The sequence below is a fragment of the Syngnathus scovelli genome, chromosome 7 (genome assembly GCF_024217435.2).
Source record: "Syngnathus scovelli strain Florida chromosome 7, RoL_Ssco_1.2, whole genome shotgun sequence".
In the NCBI taxonomy this organism is placed as follows: domain Eukaryota; kingdom Metazoa; phylum Chordata; class Actinopteri; order Syngnathiformes; family Syngnathidae; genus Syngnathus; species Syngnathus scovelli.
Window position 1 is genome coordinate 4361125 of NC_090853.1, and position 20097 is coordinate 4381221.

Sequence of the window (20097 nt, forward strand, 5' to 3'; positions counted from 1 at the left end):
CCGACCTGGCGCCTCCACTTTGATCAGCCATTGTTTGTGACCAAAACAAAACACTCCCTCGACAAAAAGGCTATTTTTAATGGCGGTTTGGGTCTTAAATATTGCCACAGAGCGGAAACAATTAACACCGGCCGTGTTAGCAACCGCCCTCAACATGTCCTTACCAAAGGCAAGATCATTCACCTCCTACTAGGCCGTTCCCTAGGAACCTGCTTCTATGTTAATGAGCCTGGCTCTCCTTCAGCAGACCTTGGCCGTAAACAAGCGAATACGGCTGGCCGTGTTTGCAGACAATTGCCGCCAGAGTTAACCCGCCGTCATCATTCACGCCAGCGGTTTATTTTATTTGAGGAAGCCGATCGTGGCGGGTTTTCTTTCAGGACGCGGCAAAGTGGAACTATCTCCTTTCCCGCTCCACCGAGACGACGCTTCCTCCCCCTCCTTCGTGTCAAGACAAATGATTTAAATATTGACATCAAACAGAGCCCGGAGAAGGAGACGCTGAGGGTGAAGGATCGGGTGCAAGTCACCGAGGACCTTTTGGGCGTTATCTCCGGTTGGAAAGCTCACAGTGCATATCTGCCAGTGAGGCCACATTAATGAGTGTAAACATTAGCGGGTGCAATTTGGATCCAAGAACTGCTTCGAGATAATGCAATGAGTTGCTTTTTGATGTACTCGGTGGAAATGGACAAAACAAACCTAAAATAGCCACTGTGAACCAAAATGGCTGACTTCCTGTCTGGAGTTTTTTGTGGGTCTACTCATAATGGACATGGCCACCAAAATTCACATTGCCGGGTAGTGCTCGAACTATAAAATGTCCGCTGTGTCTTGCTGGTCCTCGTTGAGTGTATGAGGCATTTTTGTGGGTCATGTTAAACGACCTTTGAGGGCTGATTTTTTTTTTTTTCTAAATAAATTGAGCATGGGGAAAAACGGCAAATTGGCAATTTATTTGTCCTGACAATAATAACGATGAAGAAATGAAGTCATTTCAAGAAGGTCTCGACAGCGTACAACTCACACAGACGTCGGGCCGGCTTATTACAACGGTGAAGAACGGCATTTGCTCGCTCCAGCCCGCCGAGAAGAAACACAACAAGAGGCGCTAATGGCCTGACGCTAATAACACCTCTGTTGGCTATCAATCGCTTTCTCTGGCTGTCCCTACTTACTATTCTGTCTGGTATCCGCCAGAAAAAAAATCAAATGTAAGCAAGATTAAAAACAGATTAAATTTGACAAAGGTGCCGGAAAGGATTAATGGCCCGGTACAGCACCTTGACTTCATTACCGTCTCCAGTTTTGTTGTTTTTTTGTGGCGTTTCAGTGTCTCCTGTTTACTATTCCATCCGGCGTGCACGGTTGCCGCCACCGCCACCGGGGGCCTCGTCGCTCTTTTGTATCGCGTGTCACGCCGGAGCGAGCGAGGAGCTTTTCTGCAGCGGCGGCCGCTTTACCGGGTGACACCTTCTGCAGCTTCTTGCGGTGGCAAACATCAGAGGGCGGCGAGCTCAGACATGTCAACGAGGAAGCGGTTAAGCGGGATCAATGGAAAGATGATCGGCCGGGCGGCCGTATCAGAAAAGGTGCCGGGAGCCCATCCGAAGGCCCCGAACGGGGCTGTCAGAAGCGCTCGCTTCTGTCGGCGAGAAACCAACACCGGGCATGAATAATAGATTGTCACTGATATTTTTAGGTGAGCCTCCGTTCTCGCGGCTCATCTCTGGGTTCTCCACGTTTAACTTATTTATGGCCATGGCTTCTGCTATCTCGCGCTACTTCTTCTTTTTTTTTTTTTCTCTAGCTCGTCCGGCGAGTGCTTGTTGACAGCCGGAGAAAATGTCAACGGGGTTAGGTGAGGTGCTGTCACTGTTTGGTGAACACGCGGCGGAAACTGCCGTATAAAGGCAAAATGAAAATAAGATAAACAAACACCTAACTTAATTGAATAGGAAGTCGGCCATTTTGGCTTGAAGCTGCCATTTTGGTTCAGGCTTTGTACTTTGACTTGTGAATCGATCCAATTGCGTATTCCGGTATTCCCCCAAATGAGCCCCGATCGTAAGTAGTTTCATATATTTTTTAAGGCAATTCAAAACATTTGTTTGAGTGCCAGCAGAGAAAAATGTGTTGCCTTTGTGCTTGGAAAAATGATGCAGCTTGAACTGAGAGACTTTTGAAATACGCGTACAAAGTTGAGCTAAAAATAGTGACGTCTGAAACCGTAACCTTTCCCGTCAGAAAATAACAACACGCGGCGCTGTTTGTTTTCTTGACACCATTTGAAAAAAAAAAATGGTAATAGCAAAGTCAAAACAATACTGTTGACTTATTTTGCAGTTTTGATGCTGATTTGTCGCAAGTGGAAAAAGACGAGTGACTTCCGAAGCGGGATGCAAATAAGGTGACGAGCGATTAAAGATGAAGCAGGAGGGAAACAAAAGGCGGGGTGAGAGGGGGAGGAGGGCGACTCTGGCAAGCGGAGTAGGCCTCAGATAGATTACAGTAAAAGTAATCACGATACATGAATATGAGACGGCGTTGACGTCGCTCAGATTTTTTTTTTTCCCCGCCTCATTCCACGTTTGTCCATCATCGTCCGTCCGTCATCCGTCAAGCGACGCGCAACCGCTGCCGGCTGCCCATTTCACCCTCCATTACTTCATCCAGCTGCCTTCTTCCTATTCTCCCCCCCCCAAAAAAAAAACAACCCACCCCGGTGACACTTATTTTTGCCGGAGTTATTTATAGCGCAGTTGTCTTAAGTAATAACGTGCTAAATAACTCCGAGAAGGCAATAACGAGCAACGAGCGGGGCTCCTGGCTAATGTTATTTTGCAGCATTTAGTCATTGCGGGCCCACACTTGTACACTTGCAACAATTCATTATCCGTCTATTGGAACGGATTGGAGGCTTTGTTTATTGCGTGTAATTGCTTTAAGATGAATACAACGAGTGCCTCGTGTTTTAAAGATCACGCGGCAGGAAAGTCGGCTAACGCTCGGCTTGGAAGGCAAAGAGTTTTGCACATTCACATCTCCTGAGATCCAGCGAAAGAGCCGCATCAGGATAAAAATGTGCTCACTTTTGAGTGACAATAAATATAAATGAATTCTATCTTTTTTTAAAACAACAAAAAGGAATATAAAATACAAATAAAATCGGTCTATTATTCAGAAAAATATGTTAAGAATACATAAAAAATAATGACAAATACATTGAAAATAGAAATAATTCAAATATTATGCAGTGTGACTCTAAATGTAATTAGAAAATAATAATTAAATATACTAAATTTAAAAAAAAAACTATTTGTTGGCGGGGGTCAGGCCTTACTAAAAATTCAGAAAATTTTATTTTTCACAAATCTGTACCCTCATATCAATCTTTAATGATTGATTGCATTTTCTAATACTTTGAACCTTCGTATCTAAGATCAGGGAATGTTGAATGCGTTCCTAATTAAGTGAGTCAGCGACAAACGCAATGTCAGAACCGCAAAGGAGCGCGGCAAAGCTTCCCACTCACTTGGCGTCGAAGGGGCTGGCGCCGCCACGCACCACGTGGGTGCTCTCCCGGCCCACCAGGAAGCGCACGCGCTCGTAGAAGCTCTGCGCCTTGCCCTGGTTGCCCGACGACAGCTGCGTCTCCTGGATGATGTCCAGGGGGTCCGGCGAGCCCACGCACAGTGACGTGCTGTGACACGTCGCCTGGAGACAGCAGTCCGGATCCATGCAGTCCACCAGGCCGTCTGGCAAGGTCACAACAACCATGAGTAAAAAACATTTCGTGTGTTTGAGCAATTTTAAATCTGTCGCGTGGGCCGCAACAGGCTGCTGTCAGTCAGTCTGCCTTTAACTAAAAAAACGAGCCCGCAATGAGCTGCGCGGCGCAGGAAGTCACGTCCCGGCCGAGGGGCGCTGAGTGTGTGCCTCTTAGCGCTCGGGGCTGCTTAGAGTGCTGCCTCTCAAACCGGGGGTCCACCGGTCGTGACTCGGATTGTCGTGGAATCATTTGGAAGGAATTATTAGCGGTAACATTGAATCCATGGTAGATTGATGCGGGAATAGCAAGATGTTCCTGGACACAAAAAGCCCCTACTTGAGCTCGTCTTAGTTTGTCCGCGCCTTACCGCCATCGTTGTCCTTGACGTCACCGCAGGACGTCTCCATGGAGGTGTCGCAGCCGCTGCCTCTCCAGCCCAGCTGGCAAACGCAGTACCAGCCGCCGTTACCCAGCGTGCACCTGCCGTTGCCGTTGCACAAACCGGGACAGCCCTCTGCAAAGACAGTGTACCGTTTTTTTCCCCACCCCAAAAAATTAATCCTGTACGATGAGCTCCCATTTTGAGCTTTCTACTTTTCAAAATACGACCACACGACAATTTACTGCAATTTGGTGATCCCGGGAACCCCAGTTTGACTACCGATGAGTTAGCATTTCTATTCATGTTCCCGGCGCACACACAAACACACCCCCTCCTCCGTTTTGTGATTGTTCCGTAGCGAGTGCCTGGAGGGGCAAATGTAATGACCCTCCGCTTCAAGTTGATCAATGCGATACACCTTCAGCCAAGCCGCTAATATCCCTTTGCCGTGCACTCAGATGCGCCCAATCCTCGCAGTCGATGCCGGAGTCATTACCCGCCTTCACGCAGCATAATGACACACTCACACTCTACTTACTATCATGTTCAAACACACACACTCACCCACACACATACGAAGGACTGCTATTGAAGCCCACCGTATGTCGTTATTTACTCATGTCGTTAACGTGGGCTGAGAATAAATCAAAAGATCCCATTCGTATGTAACATCTGTTTCTAATATTTTGACACGAACCCTCGTCTTTAAGTTGGGCTGATAAATCAAACACCTGATCCTGTGAACTGAATCAAGTAGATTAAAATGAAATTCATTAAAACGGTATGTTCAAATTTAATATAGAGTACATTCATTTGATTTAACAATTTTGAATGCATTTAAAAAAAGAAAAAATTGGATTATGTGTGTGTTCCACCATTGAGAGGAGCCAAAGGCAACAGAAAAGCCAGCAGCGAGAACAAGCCAGTGTGTGGGGGTTGTTTTGTTGAGCTAGAAAGCGGGATGCTAACCACGAGGATGTTTATTCAGGAGCATCTCCCCGCAAACGTCTGGTTTGCCGATTATCTGCTCACGAGCGATCGCGATGGTGCCGCGCCACATATCAAACACGACCGTCTGTCACGCTCGGCGTTGTTCGCGAGGTGCCTTGATAACCGCCGTGCTGAGCTGACCCATTTTGTCAAGTGCGGGGAGCAGCCGAGTTGACGTTTCCTCTTTGAGCTTACATCAAATGGTGGGAAAACGGGCGGGGAGGGAGGAGAAATGTGAAAGGGGGTATTTAAGATTTAACTAAAAATAATTCTTTCCGCCCAATAGGTAGAGCGCTTTTGTATTGAATGCCATTGATGCGCTTTCTGAGCGAGTGTCTACGTGCCATTGTTCTGCATGTTTGATAATCAAATACTGCAAAGCTTTTAACCACGTCGTCGGTCCGACCAAGAAAATCAATTAAGCTTTGCCATTCACTGATTTAAAAAGGCCTCTGCTAAACGATGACGGGCTCCTCAAAAATCAATTTCAATAAAAGGCAGAATAGATAATGTGCTGTGGTCAGAACAAAACAAAAGACAATACGATTTTCTCTTAATTTCCCTGAAGAAAGGTGGCGGCTGCTGGAGGCTACTACTGTTCGAAAATGTCATCATCTATCCTCGACACCAAGATTTCATGAAGTGATACGTTAGAAGGCCTAGGAATGTAGAGAAATGAGATGAGCCCAAAGTACGCAGGTGTTAGCTTGTCAACAAAAATGCTAATGTGAAGCTGTGCTCCTAGCGAGTGCTAGCAAACTTAACAAAAACTCTAACGTGCCAATGTGAAGTTGCGCTACTAGCGAGTGCTAGCAACTTAACAAAAACGCTAACGTGCCAATGTGAAGTCGCGCTACTAGCAAGTGCTAGCCAGCTTAGCCATCTGAGCTAAGAAGGCTAACTGCTCCCCACGCCCCCAACCTTTCGACTCACGGAAAAAGGTTGCACAACACGAGCGAGTGGGTGTGAAGGTGCTAAGCGGAGATGATGAGGTGACAATGGCGCCAAAAGGTGGTTCATGGCGTCGGTTGGCGGGCATTGTTTGTCACAACGTTGATGTCAGTCACACAAACGATGATGGACGAAGGAGGACGTGGAAAAGAAAAAAGGAGGAATGCCGTACCTTTCACTACCCTATCCAGATAGTGAGCTTGGGAGATAAAAGACAAGGACAATAGAGTAAGGGAAGGCAGAGTGTTAGTGTGCCACAAAACCAAAAGAAAGCATGCATCGCAAGCAAAAGCGACAAACAACAGCCAACGCGGGGGATGAAAAGGAGCCGTGCGGAATCCCGTCGGACGCCGCCCGCCTCTCTCGCGGGAGCGCTTTCAAAAGACCGATCGATGCGCGAGGCGTTCGGGGACCTTTTCATCTTCAAACGCACTTTGGCAGACGGAGAGGTCGAAACGAGACGCCTTGATTGTGACAAGTGATTTCAAATGGTGAGCTTTGGCTTCTTAATGGCCGCCGCCGAGGGATATTCTGTTCGGGACTTCAAAAGGCTCCATCAATAATTAAAAATGGACAGACCAGGCTCAAAAAACGACAAGGTCTGAGGAAAAGTTCTCCATTCGCATAAGTCTGACACGTTCAACCATGACGAATTTTCATGGGTCAGTCTGACCAGCCGGATGTTAACTGTCAATGGGTCAAAGTGACCCGCTGTTTGCTGAACCATATAAATGTCAACAGATCAATGTAAGGCGCTTTCTGTTCTCTTTCTATCACTTTCTCATCAGCTTTCAGTTCACCTAAACTAAAAGGCACGCTTCTTCCCAAGTGGTGGTGGCAACGGGGAGCAAACAAGGAAAATAGAAAAAAAAACGCCAACGAGCCTCTTGAATCGACTCTTGCAATCGAAAGGTTAGCGGTCCTCACTTGGCGGGGCTCCCCCAGAGGGATCACAAAGTTGCCCAAACAAACAGAACTTGCTCCGGTAAAGTTAGAGCACGCGCCACTCAACGTTTTCAACAGCAGTTAAGATTGGACTTGACATCACGACGAATTCGAAGTTTTGGGTCCACCCACTCATAATCCTAAAGAAACTTAAATTCGTCGGGAATTCTTTGTGGAGGCCCGAGCTCCGAGTCGGGCGGCGCGGATTTTGACAGCGCGACCTCCGGATAGCCCGACGCTCTTGACGCCGAGCGGCTCTGACAGGCCTGACATTAAATAGCGGCGCGCTAACGAAATGGAAAGGCACCTGTGCCCGGCTGAGCTCCAGTCACCCTTCAACAGCTGTCAATCCTCACAACATCCATCATCATCAAACACTCCAAATAATTGAAAAAAATGCTGCGAGGCGCAAAGACAAATAAAATAAATAAAATTCGAAATACGGATCCACGGGCCTCATCCGGCAAATAAATCCGGCAAAATAGCGGCAAATCTCTCTCCTATTAGAGGGCCTTGTCATAAAGACGTCGCACTCCAGTGTAGCGTTGTTTTTAATTCCTTGATGACGCCCTAAGTGCAGTTTGAAAAGGGCTTAAGGAGAGCAATTTGAGTCAAGAAGTGGCAGCAAGAAAATAAAGTGCCCCAGCCCGCAGGATTCTTTTTGGGTCGCCGCGTAGTATGCTCAAACGGAAGGTACGGTGCAGTGAAAAAAGAAACGAGCGCAATCTCATTCCGAGGGAAAACAACAACAAAATAAGAGTGAGCTTTTCCAGAAAGCCGTTGCTATTCGGACAAAACAAGCAGTGCCAAGGAGAGCAAACACACAGCGAGAGGCGGATCGGGCGGGCGGGCGGAAATGAGGAGCAAAGAGGAAGAGGATGAGTCAACTCAAAGGACACCTTAGCACATTCCCACATTAAAATGCATGAAGGCAAGCCTTGGATCCTTGAGTAAACCCGTTCATGCTTTACTGAGTTGCACAAATTCAATTAAGCATGCTTTCCGACCCTCCCTCCCACCCGCCACTTCCCTCACCCTAAACCCCCCCCCCCTTTTTGAAACCCGGCCTACCGATTGTGCAGTGTTCTCCGTTCCAGCCGGGACTGCATTCGCACTTGCCGTCCTTGCAGGTGCCGTGCTCGTTGCAGCGCGGGTGACACGCCCTCTGCTCGCATCCGGCGCCCATCCAGCCTTCGTCGCAGCGACAGGTGCCCGAGGCGCAAACCCCGTGGCCGCCGCAGTCGGCTGAGCAAATCTCTGTGGGAAGCAAAAGTGGACAGGGGGGGGGAGTCAAAGAAAAGACAAATCCAGGAGTCATTGTGGAGGAAAGGCAGCCACGCTTCATTAGCTCGTCTCACGGACGTTGAAAAGGATTCCGCCGCATTTTCACACAATACAAATCTAATAAGACCCACAGAAGCAGACTTAGTCTTCACTCTGCCTTTTTTTTTTTTTGTTTGGCGTTACACTTGTATGCTCGTTTAAAAAAAAAAAAAAACTGTCTCACGACGATGTTGTGTGATAACGAGCCGCGGCACCGGCGCCCAATCAGCTCGACATATACACAAAATGATACATATTGAGAATACCCAAAGGTGCCCAGGGGGAACGCGAACATCTTGCACTAGCTCGTTAGCACATATGGTAAAAAGAGCAGCAACCTCGGCGTCGACTCCGGGGGTCTCGCTCGCTGCACAAATTGAAACGATGATGTTCATTTGACGGTGTGGGAAAAAGAAGCTAGTTTGTACTTTGCAAAGTGTAAACGCGACACGAGCTGCACAAGGCGAGCGGCGCCAAGGCCGTGCGTTAATTTATTGAGAAGCTTCCACCCGGCCGCCCTTCGCGGGGAACACGTCATAAATTAATACTAATCAGCATTTTTAACAAGAACACTTTAGGTTTGCAAAAAAAACAAAAAAAACCCCAAAGTTATCCGACCCCCCAAAGCCCCCCCCAAGGAAAAAAAAAATCCTAGCTCCGCCAGTGTTTATAAAACATCTTGCTAGCTTTTCCAATTATATTGTAGACGCAAACGTAAACACGCGAGCGGCGTTCCATGGGCCGGACTTAAGACTGCGCCAAAGCAGTCTTAAGTCCGGGGCGACTTTGCGACGATCGACTTTATCGAGAGGCAGACTGTTTGACAACCTATATGACAACGAGCTTAGTATTAACGTGGCATTACGGGAACACTTGACAATAAACAGGACAAAGCGGGATAAAGCGCAAATTCATCATCATTTGCAGAGCCCGCCTTCGACAAAACACCCCCTCCCCCTCTTTAAGGCGCCGCTTGGAATATCCAAGGAGTCTGAAGACACAGATTGTCATCTCAGGGAAAAACAAATTGCTGTCTGAGCGGAAGCAATCGAAGGCCCGTGTCGTTATTATCAGCGCATCGGAGCCAGGGCTTTAATCCATCGGGGAATCAACGCGGGGAAAATTACTTTGCTATAAAATGAAAAGCTAGCTTTCTCCCTAACGTTTGAAAATCAGACAGCACCGCGGAGGTAAAACACAGACGAGGTGTTTTTCATCCATCGGGAAGTTAAAAAGAACCACCAAAAAAAATACTTTGACATCTTACTTCTATGCAAGCGGTTTTCTTTTCAGCGAACTAGCAATTACGTGAAAAAAATATAAATCCGACGGAACACAAGAGCGTTAATGTGAGCTGCCACAGACGTCAAGGTTGTTGATCGAGGAATTAAAAAACGTCCCGACGCTCTGCTATTATGAAATCTTCCTTCCTCGCTGCCGAGCGCCACAAACGTTTTTTTTCAGGGTGTCGAAAACCGTTTATCGGCGCGCTATTTCCGCTTGGCCGTCAAGGTGTGATTTAGCGCTGCTAATTAAGACCGATGCCGTTTTATTAACCAAGCAAAGCTTTCGGCTAATTGCTCACTTCCGAAGGCTCATTTATACCCGAATGCGTTTTTGAATGACGACCGACGCCGTTTCTGCCGTACTCACCTGTGGAGCAGTCGTGGCCCGTCCAGTTCGCGTCGCAGCTGCATGTGCCCGCGTCGGCCAGGAAGGCGCCGTGTCCGGAGCACTGGTCCATGCACGAGGCCCTGGGGCTGTCACAGCCTCGCCCGCCCCAGCCCACAAAGCAGTGGCACTCGCCCTGGACGCACACGCCTCGGCCGGAACACGTCGGGTCCAGGCAGTCCACTGAAAAGAAAGTTCAGCTTTCACCGTTCGAGGCAGACAGAAAATGTCTACACACCCCTGTTTAAATGCAGTTTTGAAGAGAGGAAGTACCGTACAAAAAAAAAATGGAGATCATGTGATTGCACAAGTGTGCACACCCTTTGCGGCTGTGTTAAAAAATGATCAAATCATGTGGTAGCACAAGTGTGCACACCCTCTCATGACTGAGTGTGTATGTATGTGGCTGTGTTAAAAAATAATCAAATCATGTGGTTGCACAAGTGTGCACACCCTTTCATGACTGTTAAAACACCCCCCCGCCAATGTTTAACACGTCTCTGATGAACAATTCCCACAACGCCGGCACAAAACCACATGAGCACGGCGGCCCTTCGGTTCAATCCCATTATGAGGCTGACTTTGTCCAGTCGAACAATATCTGAATGTCGCATACAGATGGCAAACGGACAAACACTGCATTGCCCCCATTTAGAATGACACAAAGTGGACATAGAGGCCACCGTAGTAGGACAAACAACATCTCGCTTCTTGCCAGATGGTTTATGCGCCAGGTGCGAGGATCGGAGGACTAAACTGACAAGGAACTCTCCTGGCAATTAATCATGGGCGGCTGAAGGTCGCGGCGAAGAAAGGTAAAAATGTTAAAGGGCGCTGTGGCCCGCATTCCCTGCTGCCACTAACCGCTGACACGCCAACCCCAAATAGAATGGGGGGCCTATGGATGACGCGCACCCCCATTTATCAAACCCCCCGTGCCATTTTTCATCTTGAAATGAGAGCCTTCAAGAGCTGACAAACACAATGGCCGCCTCACTCTTATCTGCTCGGGCCGCATCCGCCGCCGAGCTCCCGCCGGATTCACATCAGACGCCGTGTTCGACTTCCAGCACAATACGCGGACTGTTTTGTTATTAATGCGTCGCCTTATAGTCATGGCTTATAGGCTGTCAGTCACGGTTGCTGCGGGGGAGGACTGCAACGCTCAGCCGTGCTCATTGACAATTCGGTTTCTTCAGCACTATTACGCTTCACAGTGTCCACTTGTCTGGAGTGCTGATTTTCTTGAGGCGCAGTCTCGCCTTGGATAATACGTGTCTCATGGCAGACAATCTGAGAAATGGAAAAGACCCCTAATTTAAAAAAAAAAAAAAGACTGGTATATGCAACTTTTTTGTCAAAAAAAGTAATCTTCCAACAAACCACGACATTCTAGTTTTGTGTTTGTGTAGCATAAAATATTATATTCAATATGTAATAATAATAATGTGTAAAATAAATAACTTGTTTAAATTTGTGCAAATAAAATGAAAACAATAATTGTCTTCCCAAGGCCTTAGCTGCCCATGAAGGTGCCGGACGTAAAATACACAAAGCACAAACTTGGTCAACTTTTGCAAACGACTGAAATCCACTGCTCGCTTTGCTACCTTCCTCGCAGTTCTCCCCTTTGTAGCCCGGGTTGCAGATGCAGGTGCCCACGATGCAGGTGCCGTGGTGACTGCACGTGACGTCCACGCACTGGTTGGTGGGCACGTCGCACTCGGAGCCCTTCCAGCCGCTGTGACACATGCAGCGGCCTTTCAGGTATTGGCCGTTGCCGCTGCACAGCACCGGACAAGCGGCTGCCAAGAGGAGGAGAGCAGACAGTCCATTAGGACACGTTAGCGTCAAACCGTGTCTCGCGGCATTTTAGCATCTGAATTCCCGCTGCGGACTAGTAATTAAACGGGCCAACTGACCTCGGCCGCAGTCGGGGCCTTTGAATCCAAGGAAGCAGTGGCACGTTCCGGCCACGCAGTCGCCGTTCCCGAAGCAGCTGCTGGGACAGTCGTCGACGGAATCTGAAGCGGGGCAAAGACAAAAACCGCAATCAAGGTCTTTTCGCCGGTAATGGCAGCGCAACAGTCCTCCCCCTCGTTGTCTCACACTTAATTACTATCCGCGCCGCTAATGACGGTGACGAGGCTGACTTCTTGCGGAATGAACAGTTTTCACGGGGGCTGTTTTTCCTGCAATTTGCTTTCCTGGAGTGAAAACGTCCTCGACGGAAGGCTTGCGGAGTTAATGAAGTCTCCGGAAAAATGCGAAAGCAACACATTTGAGGGGAATGCGTTGCAGCTATCGTCAACAAACTCGAGTCATGTTGCTAATGGCTACGCCGCTACGGTGCTTTTATTTTGCAGTGGCGGAAAAACAACGCCGTCGAGAGATGCTCGTGGCAAACCTGAGCGGTCTTCGACGCAAATAGCAAATTGATTAAACGTTACCTCAATTTCTTTTAGTGTATTTTTAGTTACTAATCAAACATAATTATAAAGAAATAAATGTTAACATACGTAATGTAAGGTTAGGCAACAGGTGGATTTTTTTTTTCTTTAAACGTCATAAATGACAATTCATGGAAAAATCCATATCGCACAATAAAAATATCTCAAAAATATGGCAGAAAAAAAATCAAGACTTTTTTTAAATTCAGTGTCAAAAATATATTTATAGACACTAAGGCATCTCTAGTTAAAACTAGCTTTTCATCAGGGTTAATAAAATAAATAAAGGAGAGATAATAAATTTATTATGCTGTTTTCTTTGATTTTATTGACTATGTATGATATATACTCGGCGTCTGTGATTTTCATCAAATGTGATAGATATGCAAGCAAAAAATCTCAGAGATGAATGGGCATTCAGGATGACAATGTTTTCTAGTCAACAATAAATAATTCTGCTACACCAAAGCATCTCTTGAAGCGTGTGCCATGTTGTATTAATTTAACACAAATAATGCAAATGGACATTTGGACAAATGCCTGAAGCGTATTTTTTTTTTTTTAGGACATCGATCAAGCGATGATGCACTTACATCAACTTAATTGTCAAAGTAATGAAGACGACTAAACGACGAGGCGGCGCCGAGATTTGAGACGGAAAATTCCTCCATCTCGCTCCTGGGTGAATCTTTTTGGCGAACAAAAGAACCTCTTGTGCTATCACAAAGAGCTCCGAAAACCCGAGCTCGGGATTGCGCTTCCCTTTCTTCGAGAGAGTCAATCATGGGAGAAGATGCCAGGCCGGGCGAGACAGAGAGTGGGACGGCGGTGAGACTCGCTGAGCGCCGCTGCGGGCTTGTCTGGGACTGACTCATAGATCAGGGGAGCATGGGAGGACTTTCTCACGGCGCTCCATCACTGTGGAGAACTCCGACGGCAAGAACATCATTTTAGTGGGAGGCTCGGCTTTCTTTAGCTGCCAGCGAGTGTGTGTAAAATGACAGTAGGAAAATGAGGTGTGGGATGCGAGGCACGCACGCCGTACCAAATGTCTCTCAAGGGTGCAATTATGCAGGCGAGCGGCTTGGCTCCGACGTGAAACTACGAAAAGATACACAATATGGATGAAAAGTATCGCGACACACCCTTTTTATCACTCAATCAGGGGGGGTTGGGCTGAGTCAGAAGATCTGCGCAGTGCTCGTAAAAATGCCCCGATACTCCACAGGCGATACTACTTTACCAATTAAAATCAGCGTATCCCAAAACTTTTGTCCGCCATGAAATTTAAACCTGCTGGCACATGCCATCTATTTTTACACGTTAATTCGAAGCCGTCGCTGTCACGTTTAATTGAGCGGCCATGAACTTCCGCCGAATTCACATCAGCACGCCACGGGTTAGTCCCGCCTTGTGTTCTCCCCCGGCGAGCGGCCATGAATATCTCTTAGCCGCACGCTCCGAATCGGCCCGACGCATAAATCAGCCATTCAAGCAGGGGGCCTTCATTGAAATTCATTACCCTGCCCGCGTATCGGGAGAAGCTAACTATTGTGCCAGTTCCGCAGTCCGGCGTGTGAGTTTAATCAGCGCCTTTTCCTTGGATGCCGGGCACATCTGAGTGATGACGAGGCACCGCCACCAGAACCCCCCCAAGCCTGCACTGGGATCCGTGTCAGGCGGCAGGGAACCGGGACAAATGGCTTCACGCTCCAGAGAGCTGTGATTCACAACAGTCACCGGGACACGTTTTGGCACGGCCACGGAGCCGCGAGTGACGAGGGCAACCTACATTATTAAGGACAGGGACCCCTGGCCCACTTAGAACCTGAGGCGCATCCATATGTTACATTGAAAGAAGATCTTAAGGCACACCATCAAAGAATTACTGTACTAAAATCCGAATGAGTTTGGAAATCTGGGCCCGCTTAATTGAACACAAAGTTATTATCCGATTGAACGAATGGCAACAGGTTCATCGTGACTTCTTTTAACATTGAATTATGATTCTTGAACTAATTTATGTTCTCTCTCTCCGCACTGAGTGCTCTGCTTTTGCGTTTTTTTGCCGCACAGATTGCGCTCCTTCTCTGTTAGCTTAGCATGTTAGCATTCAGTATTTTCTTGTTTGCTACTCAGGTTGCTATCTTGCTATGCTAGCAGAACGCGTCACTATTTGTCTTCTTTTGAGGAAGACATTAGCATGATGCTATTTCAAATGAACAAGTTTGCAATCTACGACATCAAACATGTTTGCTTCCGGAATCAATCAGCGGCTAAAGGACAAGGCAGCTTCGACTCCATGTCGCTCAACCTGAGTGCCGTACGGAGAAATTGGAATATGTGTAAAACTCAAAGGCAGACAATATAGGAGCTGAGAGTGCCGCTTCTTTTTGATCTCCCACATTCCTCTACCTGAGCGCCCCCGTTTGGAGGTCAACTCCGAGCCTCTGCGGCTCAGCCAGTTGGTGGGATTCAATTTCTGCTGAAGGGCACTTAAGCGGTGACCCATTTTCCAAAAGAGGCCCTCCTGTGGGCACAAGAGCTCCGATGCAAACCAACCAAGAGAAGCGCAACTCTGAGTAATCCCGCCCAACCCACTAACAGCCCCCCCCCCGCCTCGGCCCCCCCTCTCGCCCAATTCGCCACGCTGTCGGGCCTTTTTCGGCTCAAGCCTTCCCCGCTCGGCGACAACGGGGAACCTTCATGCACTCCCGTCGAGAAGAAATAACCAAAGTAAACACGCCGGCCTGACTTGCCCCGTGTGTCATATCATAGCATAAATATTGAATTGCAGCTGCTGTTGGCACAGCGGGTGAGCGCATCGGGTGGGGGGGGGGGTTGAATGTGGACAGAACTACATCGATCCTGTTCTGGCTAAGGCCCCTGTCGCAGCGACCCAGGAGCTTTTAATTAAAAAGCATGTGAGGAGAGTTCCCAGCTGCCACGGTTGTGAAAGCTGACACCTCCTAAATCCCCTCCTCACCTAGCGCAAAGTGCTAACAAAGAGGTATCACACAAGTTGAAATTGGAACAAATTGAGGAAAGGGGGGGGCGGTAGTAGTGTACACTCAAAACTCAATTGGCTGGACCCCCTGATTGGCTCATGAGACACTCGCGCTAATGAGGAGATTAGGATCCCTAAATGACCTCCTCGGGGGGGCATGTCCTGATTTCGTACTTTTTGCCAGACTGAACTTGTTACACATGCAGTTTCTTCATCTTTGGAAATCTGTCGAAAGATGCAAACGACTTAATAAATTGCGTGTCAAATTCTGCTTTGCATTTTGGCTTTGACAGGGGAGCGTTTGAAAATGGAAAACCTTGTGGGCGGACAAACTCGGAGTAGGGGGGCACCATTCCGGTAATTAGCTAAATTGGGAAATGCCAATTCAGAACAGCCGGCTAACAGAAGAAAGGATTAAGTTGCTTGTAAAAATTTCATATTAAAGGGGTGAGCAACCACTCCAGAGACACAACTCCACTGAAGAATAGTTAAGCAAAAATATCTGAGGAAAATCGGACTTGGCTGTCCGAGGGTGCTCACCGATGGCAGTGGTGAGAAAAGAGACCGTTTCCACGTCCTTGCCGTCGTTGTAGACGGCCAGGTGCCAGATGCCGGACTCCATGTACTGGATGAAGCCCGTGTCGTGTGTTGCGACGGGCGCCATGCTCCGTTGCAGGGCAGCGGGCCCTTCCAGGCCTGGGGGGCCGCGGACCAGGAGTCGCCGGCCGTCCAGCAGCTCCACAAAGTCAAACTGCGGATCAGACGGGAGAACGTGAGCAAAGGCGGGATTAGCGACTGGCTAGTTAGCCTTAGCTTATTTTCAAACGGCTAAATCGAAATAGGAGAAGACAACCTGATCCAATAAACGGACAGATACTAGCGGCGCTAACGACACAATTTGGCGATAACAAGCTTGCGTCATCAACTTGGCTTTGAAGCTGTCAATTTTCCATAAAAGCGGCCGAGATTGTTTGCTTTAATGGAAAGTCAGGGGAAGTAATTAAGTGACTTTGCCAAATAACATCTACGAGCAGTCGCTTCATCATATCAGCGGAGACTCCATGAATAACAATGAGGCCACATTTCACTTTCATCGCCACTCTGATCAGCTACAGGTACGAAAGCGCCACTCTCCGCACAGCACCAGGCTGAAAAAAAAACAACTAAATGACACCGGATAGTAATTTCCGGCAAAATTGGACTTAGGGAAAAAGCAAAACGGCAGTTGTGCTAAGAGAATGAAATCTAGAGTGCGGGCTAGGCGGCCAGATATGATTCATAATGAACTATATCTGCGGGAAATTAGAGCAAAAGGAAAATCCTTGCTCCAGCCGCACCCCGCGAGGCTCCGTCTCCTTTGACGTGATTCATCGGCGATACGCCACTGCACAGAAATGTATTGTAAATCCTCAACGACGTAACAAAGGAAGGTGATTCATAACATGGGAGAAAGCCTTATGAATTGATTCCGCGCGGGATCTAACAATATAGCCATTTATATTCTGCCGCAGAGCAGAAATGTAGAAAATTGCTCATTCCGTGTCGACATTATTGGAAATACAATGCCCTTCTTTTTACCAGTATAAACAAAAGTAGAACTGTTTGACGACAGAAATGGATTCCTGCCAGAAGTGAGGGGGGGGGTCAAGTCGATTTTCTGTAAATCATAGGTAAACCTCAGACATGCGGCAAAACGTGACAAGCTAGCTAGCCTTAATTTAGCGCTAAAGCCGGGTAAATCCTCGCCGGTTCGAAGAGCGACTCCCACCTGCGTGTGAGATGGGGGCAGGCCCCGCCTCCCGTAGACCCCCACTAAGGCGTCCTTGCTGAGTGACACGTTGAACTTCATGTACATGGGGTGGTCCACGAAGATCTGCGAGCGCCAGAAGACACCGGGCGGGATCTGCTGCGCGACCTTGCGGCCCACGTCGATCTCGCCCATGTCCACGTAGCTGTCGTCGGGAAACAAGCCGTCCGATTTGCCTGAGAAAGAAATCGCGGCAAAAAATATCAGCAAGGACTCGGTGTGACCGTTCTTGTCGTTCCTCAAAAGGAGGCGTGAAAAAGAAAATGCAGGTAGGCTGCTTTAATGAGTTCCCCGCTTGACGTGTCGTTCCCTTTAAGAAAATCTATCAAACACGTATTTGCCCCTTGTTGCTTTGTAATTTAAACCTCCGCACTTTTTTCGCACTGAAGTAATGGCACGTCTGGGGGAAACTGAATTAAAAAGGTCGAACATATGGCTGCACAAATGCTACAAGAGAGGAAAAAAAAAAAAAAACACGAGTCGTACAGTTGTAATTGAAACTATAGTAATAAAGAGAGATGTAATTATATTTGAGGAGGATCTGGAAAGCTTCACGCAGCCGAAAAGGTGGAACGCTCCATATGTTGCTTCTTGCACCTGGTGGCGGACCGGGTGGAAGTGACAACATCTGTTAGTCCCGCGCTGACGGGCGACCCATAGCAACACGCGGCGGCAGCGGGCGGGCGGGTTTAACGGCGTGAAAAAGCCGCTGACGTTTTGCTTGAAATATTTTTCGTAATTATCTGAACCACATTGTGTGTATAAAATGCGACGGATAAATAAAGTTTGCTGACTTTCCGTGTGCTATGATTGGGCGGTTTACGTGTCAGTCACCAGCAAGCCAATTAGCTGATTTGGCTGAATGCCATGTCAATGTCGCGCCAGTGCTGCGGCGGCAAAACAAGACGAGGGACGTTAGCGCTAACGGCGGCTCAGAATGAGACGTCTTGCAAAAAACATCGATTTGCCATCCTTGGACCTTTTCCTCGTTGGCTCGACCAAGCCGTGTATTGAACGGGAAAAAAAAAAAACAAGCGCGGGATGCATTTGTATGCTAATGAGCCCGTGGTGTACCTTTTGCGGCCTGCCAGTGGCAAATGGCACGGCTACATTTTGGCCCATTTGCCGTGGAAGCGAGCAAAGTTTTGCTGGAGCCGAGCCGTCGCTACCGCGGGGCCAGCACATGCTTTCGTTGGCTGCCAGGCACGGGGGGGGGGGATCACATCCGTTATGAGGGGTGAGCGAATGGCTAATCCCCCCCATTTCGTCCCTTCAGGAAAAACAAGACTTGCCCACTGACAAGCACATTGATGGGATTACAATGCAGATCTGGTCGCACACCACCGAGGCCCGAGTAGCACAAAAACAACCGGCGATTGGCCACAAATGTCACTTCGGTTCCCTCCGACAAAACTTTACGGCTGAGCCGCCGCGATAAAGCGTCCGCAACTTACCGTCGTCTTTGCCTCTGCGATCGGGCGTCTCCGAGCCCAGCGGCCTCAAGCTCAGGTCGGTGGGGAACGGAACGCCGCTTGTGTTGTCGTCCGTTACGTGGTACATCTGTCGCTGCGTGGGCTTCAGGTGCCAGTTCAGTCCCAAAAGGTGCATAGCTACAAAGAACAAACAAGTGGAATTGAAATTTCTCCCAAAATAAATTTAGAAACGCTGCTGCTATGTAGTAAGTTTGTGTGTGAAAGGCTCAAGCAAAACCTACAAAGCTGAAAGATGGTCGGTTTAATGGTTAACGGCAAATTCCGCCGAGCTTGCGCATTCGGGTGGTGCGTTGACCCCGAGCGACATCTGCCTGACGACCACCGTGCTGCCTTGTGATCACTCCGAGCCGATTACCCTGCCCCCACATATCCTCAACGACAAGACTGAAGCCCCTCCCACAAAAAAAGAAACAGCTCGCAGACACGGAGGCTATTCCAATGTCAACTCGACGGATGAAGCATGCTGATATTTGACAAAAAAAAAAAAACGGCCTACAATGGTGGTGGCGGAGGAGGGAGGGGGGGGTGACAGATCACCAATACCAGAATGGACAAGATGAGCTTAGCCAGGCAAAAAGAAAAAGGACGGAATTCTACAGTCAGCAGAAAAAAAACCTGGCGACTCAATAGGGTCATTCCTTGCTTTTCTTTGAGTAAATAAACAGGCAATTCATTGATACATTTTAAAATTACCACTCCCTTAGACCTCCCTTCCTACTTCAGTTCATCTGATTTGAAATTCAGCCGAGCACCTGTCGTTGCTTGACAAGGTGGGCAAAAGATTTTCAGAGTTTGATCTTTTGTGTACTTTCTTCTGGCTTTAAAGACCGACTTGTCATTCGTTTACATAAACGTTGCAAAAAAAAAAACGATATATGCGTTGGTTGTCATCCTCATTTGATGTGTTTGACGCACGGCAAAGCGGATTCACGTCTTCCTGTGATTTACATCTCAGGCGGAATCAAAGAACAAGTGACGTACAAACGCGCTTGAGCTGAATTGAACGGTAAAGTCCAAGTGGATCTGAATACACATGTACACGGCTTCCAATAAACGGCAAACCTCGCCTTTGCCGAGAAGTTCTCTCGACGAGGCATTGATCTATGTCCGTAATGACAAGCGGTGAACAAACCCAGCGCCGGGCTTTTTGTTTGTTTGTCATTGCCAAAGCTGCCGAGAGCCTCTCCTCTTTGATTTGTGCTTTCGCGGCCAGAGAGGGACAAAGTGAGCGCGTTGGGATGGAGGAAACGCACTTTCCCAAAGTCACCGAGCGGGACGTGTCGACGCGAGTGTCCTAGTAATGCGT

The 20097-nt window shown here is 48.1% G+C and overlaps 1 protein-coding gene across 4 annotated transcripts in view; it reads right to left on the reverse strand.

Moving 5' to 3' along the window:
* Nucleotides 1–20097, reverse strand: part of tenm4 (teneurin transmembrane protein 4) — a 142044-nt gene that overhangs the window by 32175 nt on the left and 89772 nt on the right. For 2 of the 4 annotated variants that reach the window (XM_049726851.2, XM_049726852.2), the window contains 10 exons: nucleotides 18753–18908; nucleotides 17260–17474; nucleotides 16032–16242; nucleotides 11957–12058; nucleotides 11645–11839; nucleotides 10017–10217; nucleotides 8112–8297; nucleotides 6268–6294; nucleotides 4140–4286; nucleotides 3536–3758 (listed from right to left, as the gene is read on the reverse strand). In XM_049726851.2, coding sequence (XP_049582808.1) covers nucleotides 3536–3758; nucleotides 4140–4286; nucleotides 6268–6294; nucleotides 8112–8297; nucleotides 10017–10217; nucleotides 11645–11839; nucleotides 11957–12058; nucleotides 16032–16242; nucleotides 17260–17474; nucleotides 18753–18908 — 1663 coding nt within the window. The remainder of the gene's footprint in view (nucleotides 1–3535; nucleotides 3759–4139; nucleotides 4287–6267; nucleotides 6295–8111; nucleotides 8298–10016; nucleotides 10218–11644; nucleotides 11840–11956; nucleotides 12059–16031; nucleotides 16243–17259; nucleotides 17475–18752; nucleotides 18909–20097) is intronic. The other 2 variants (XM_068651401.1, XM_068651402.1) reach the window with 1 other exon arrangement.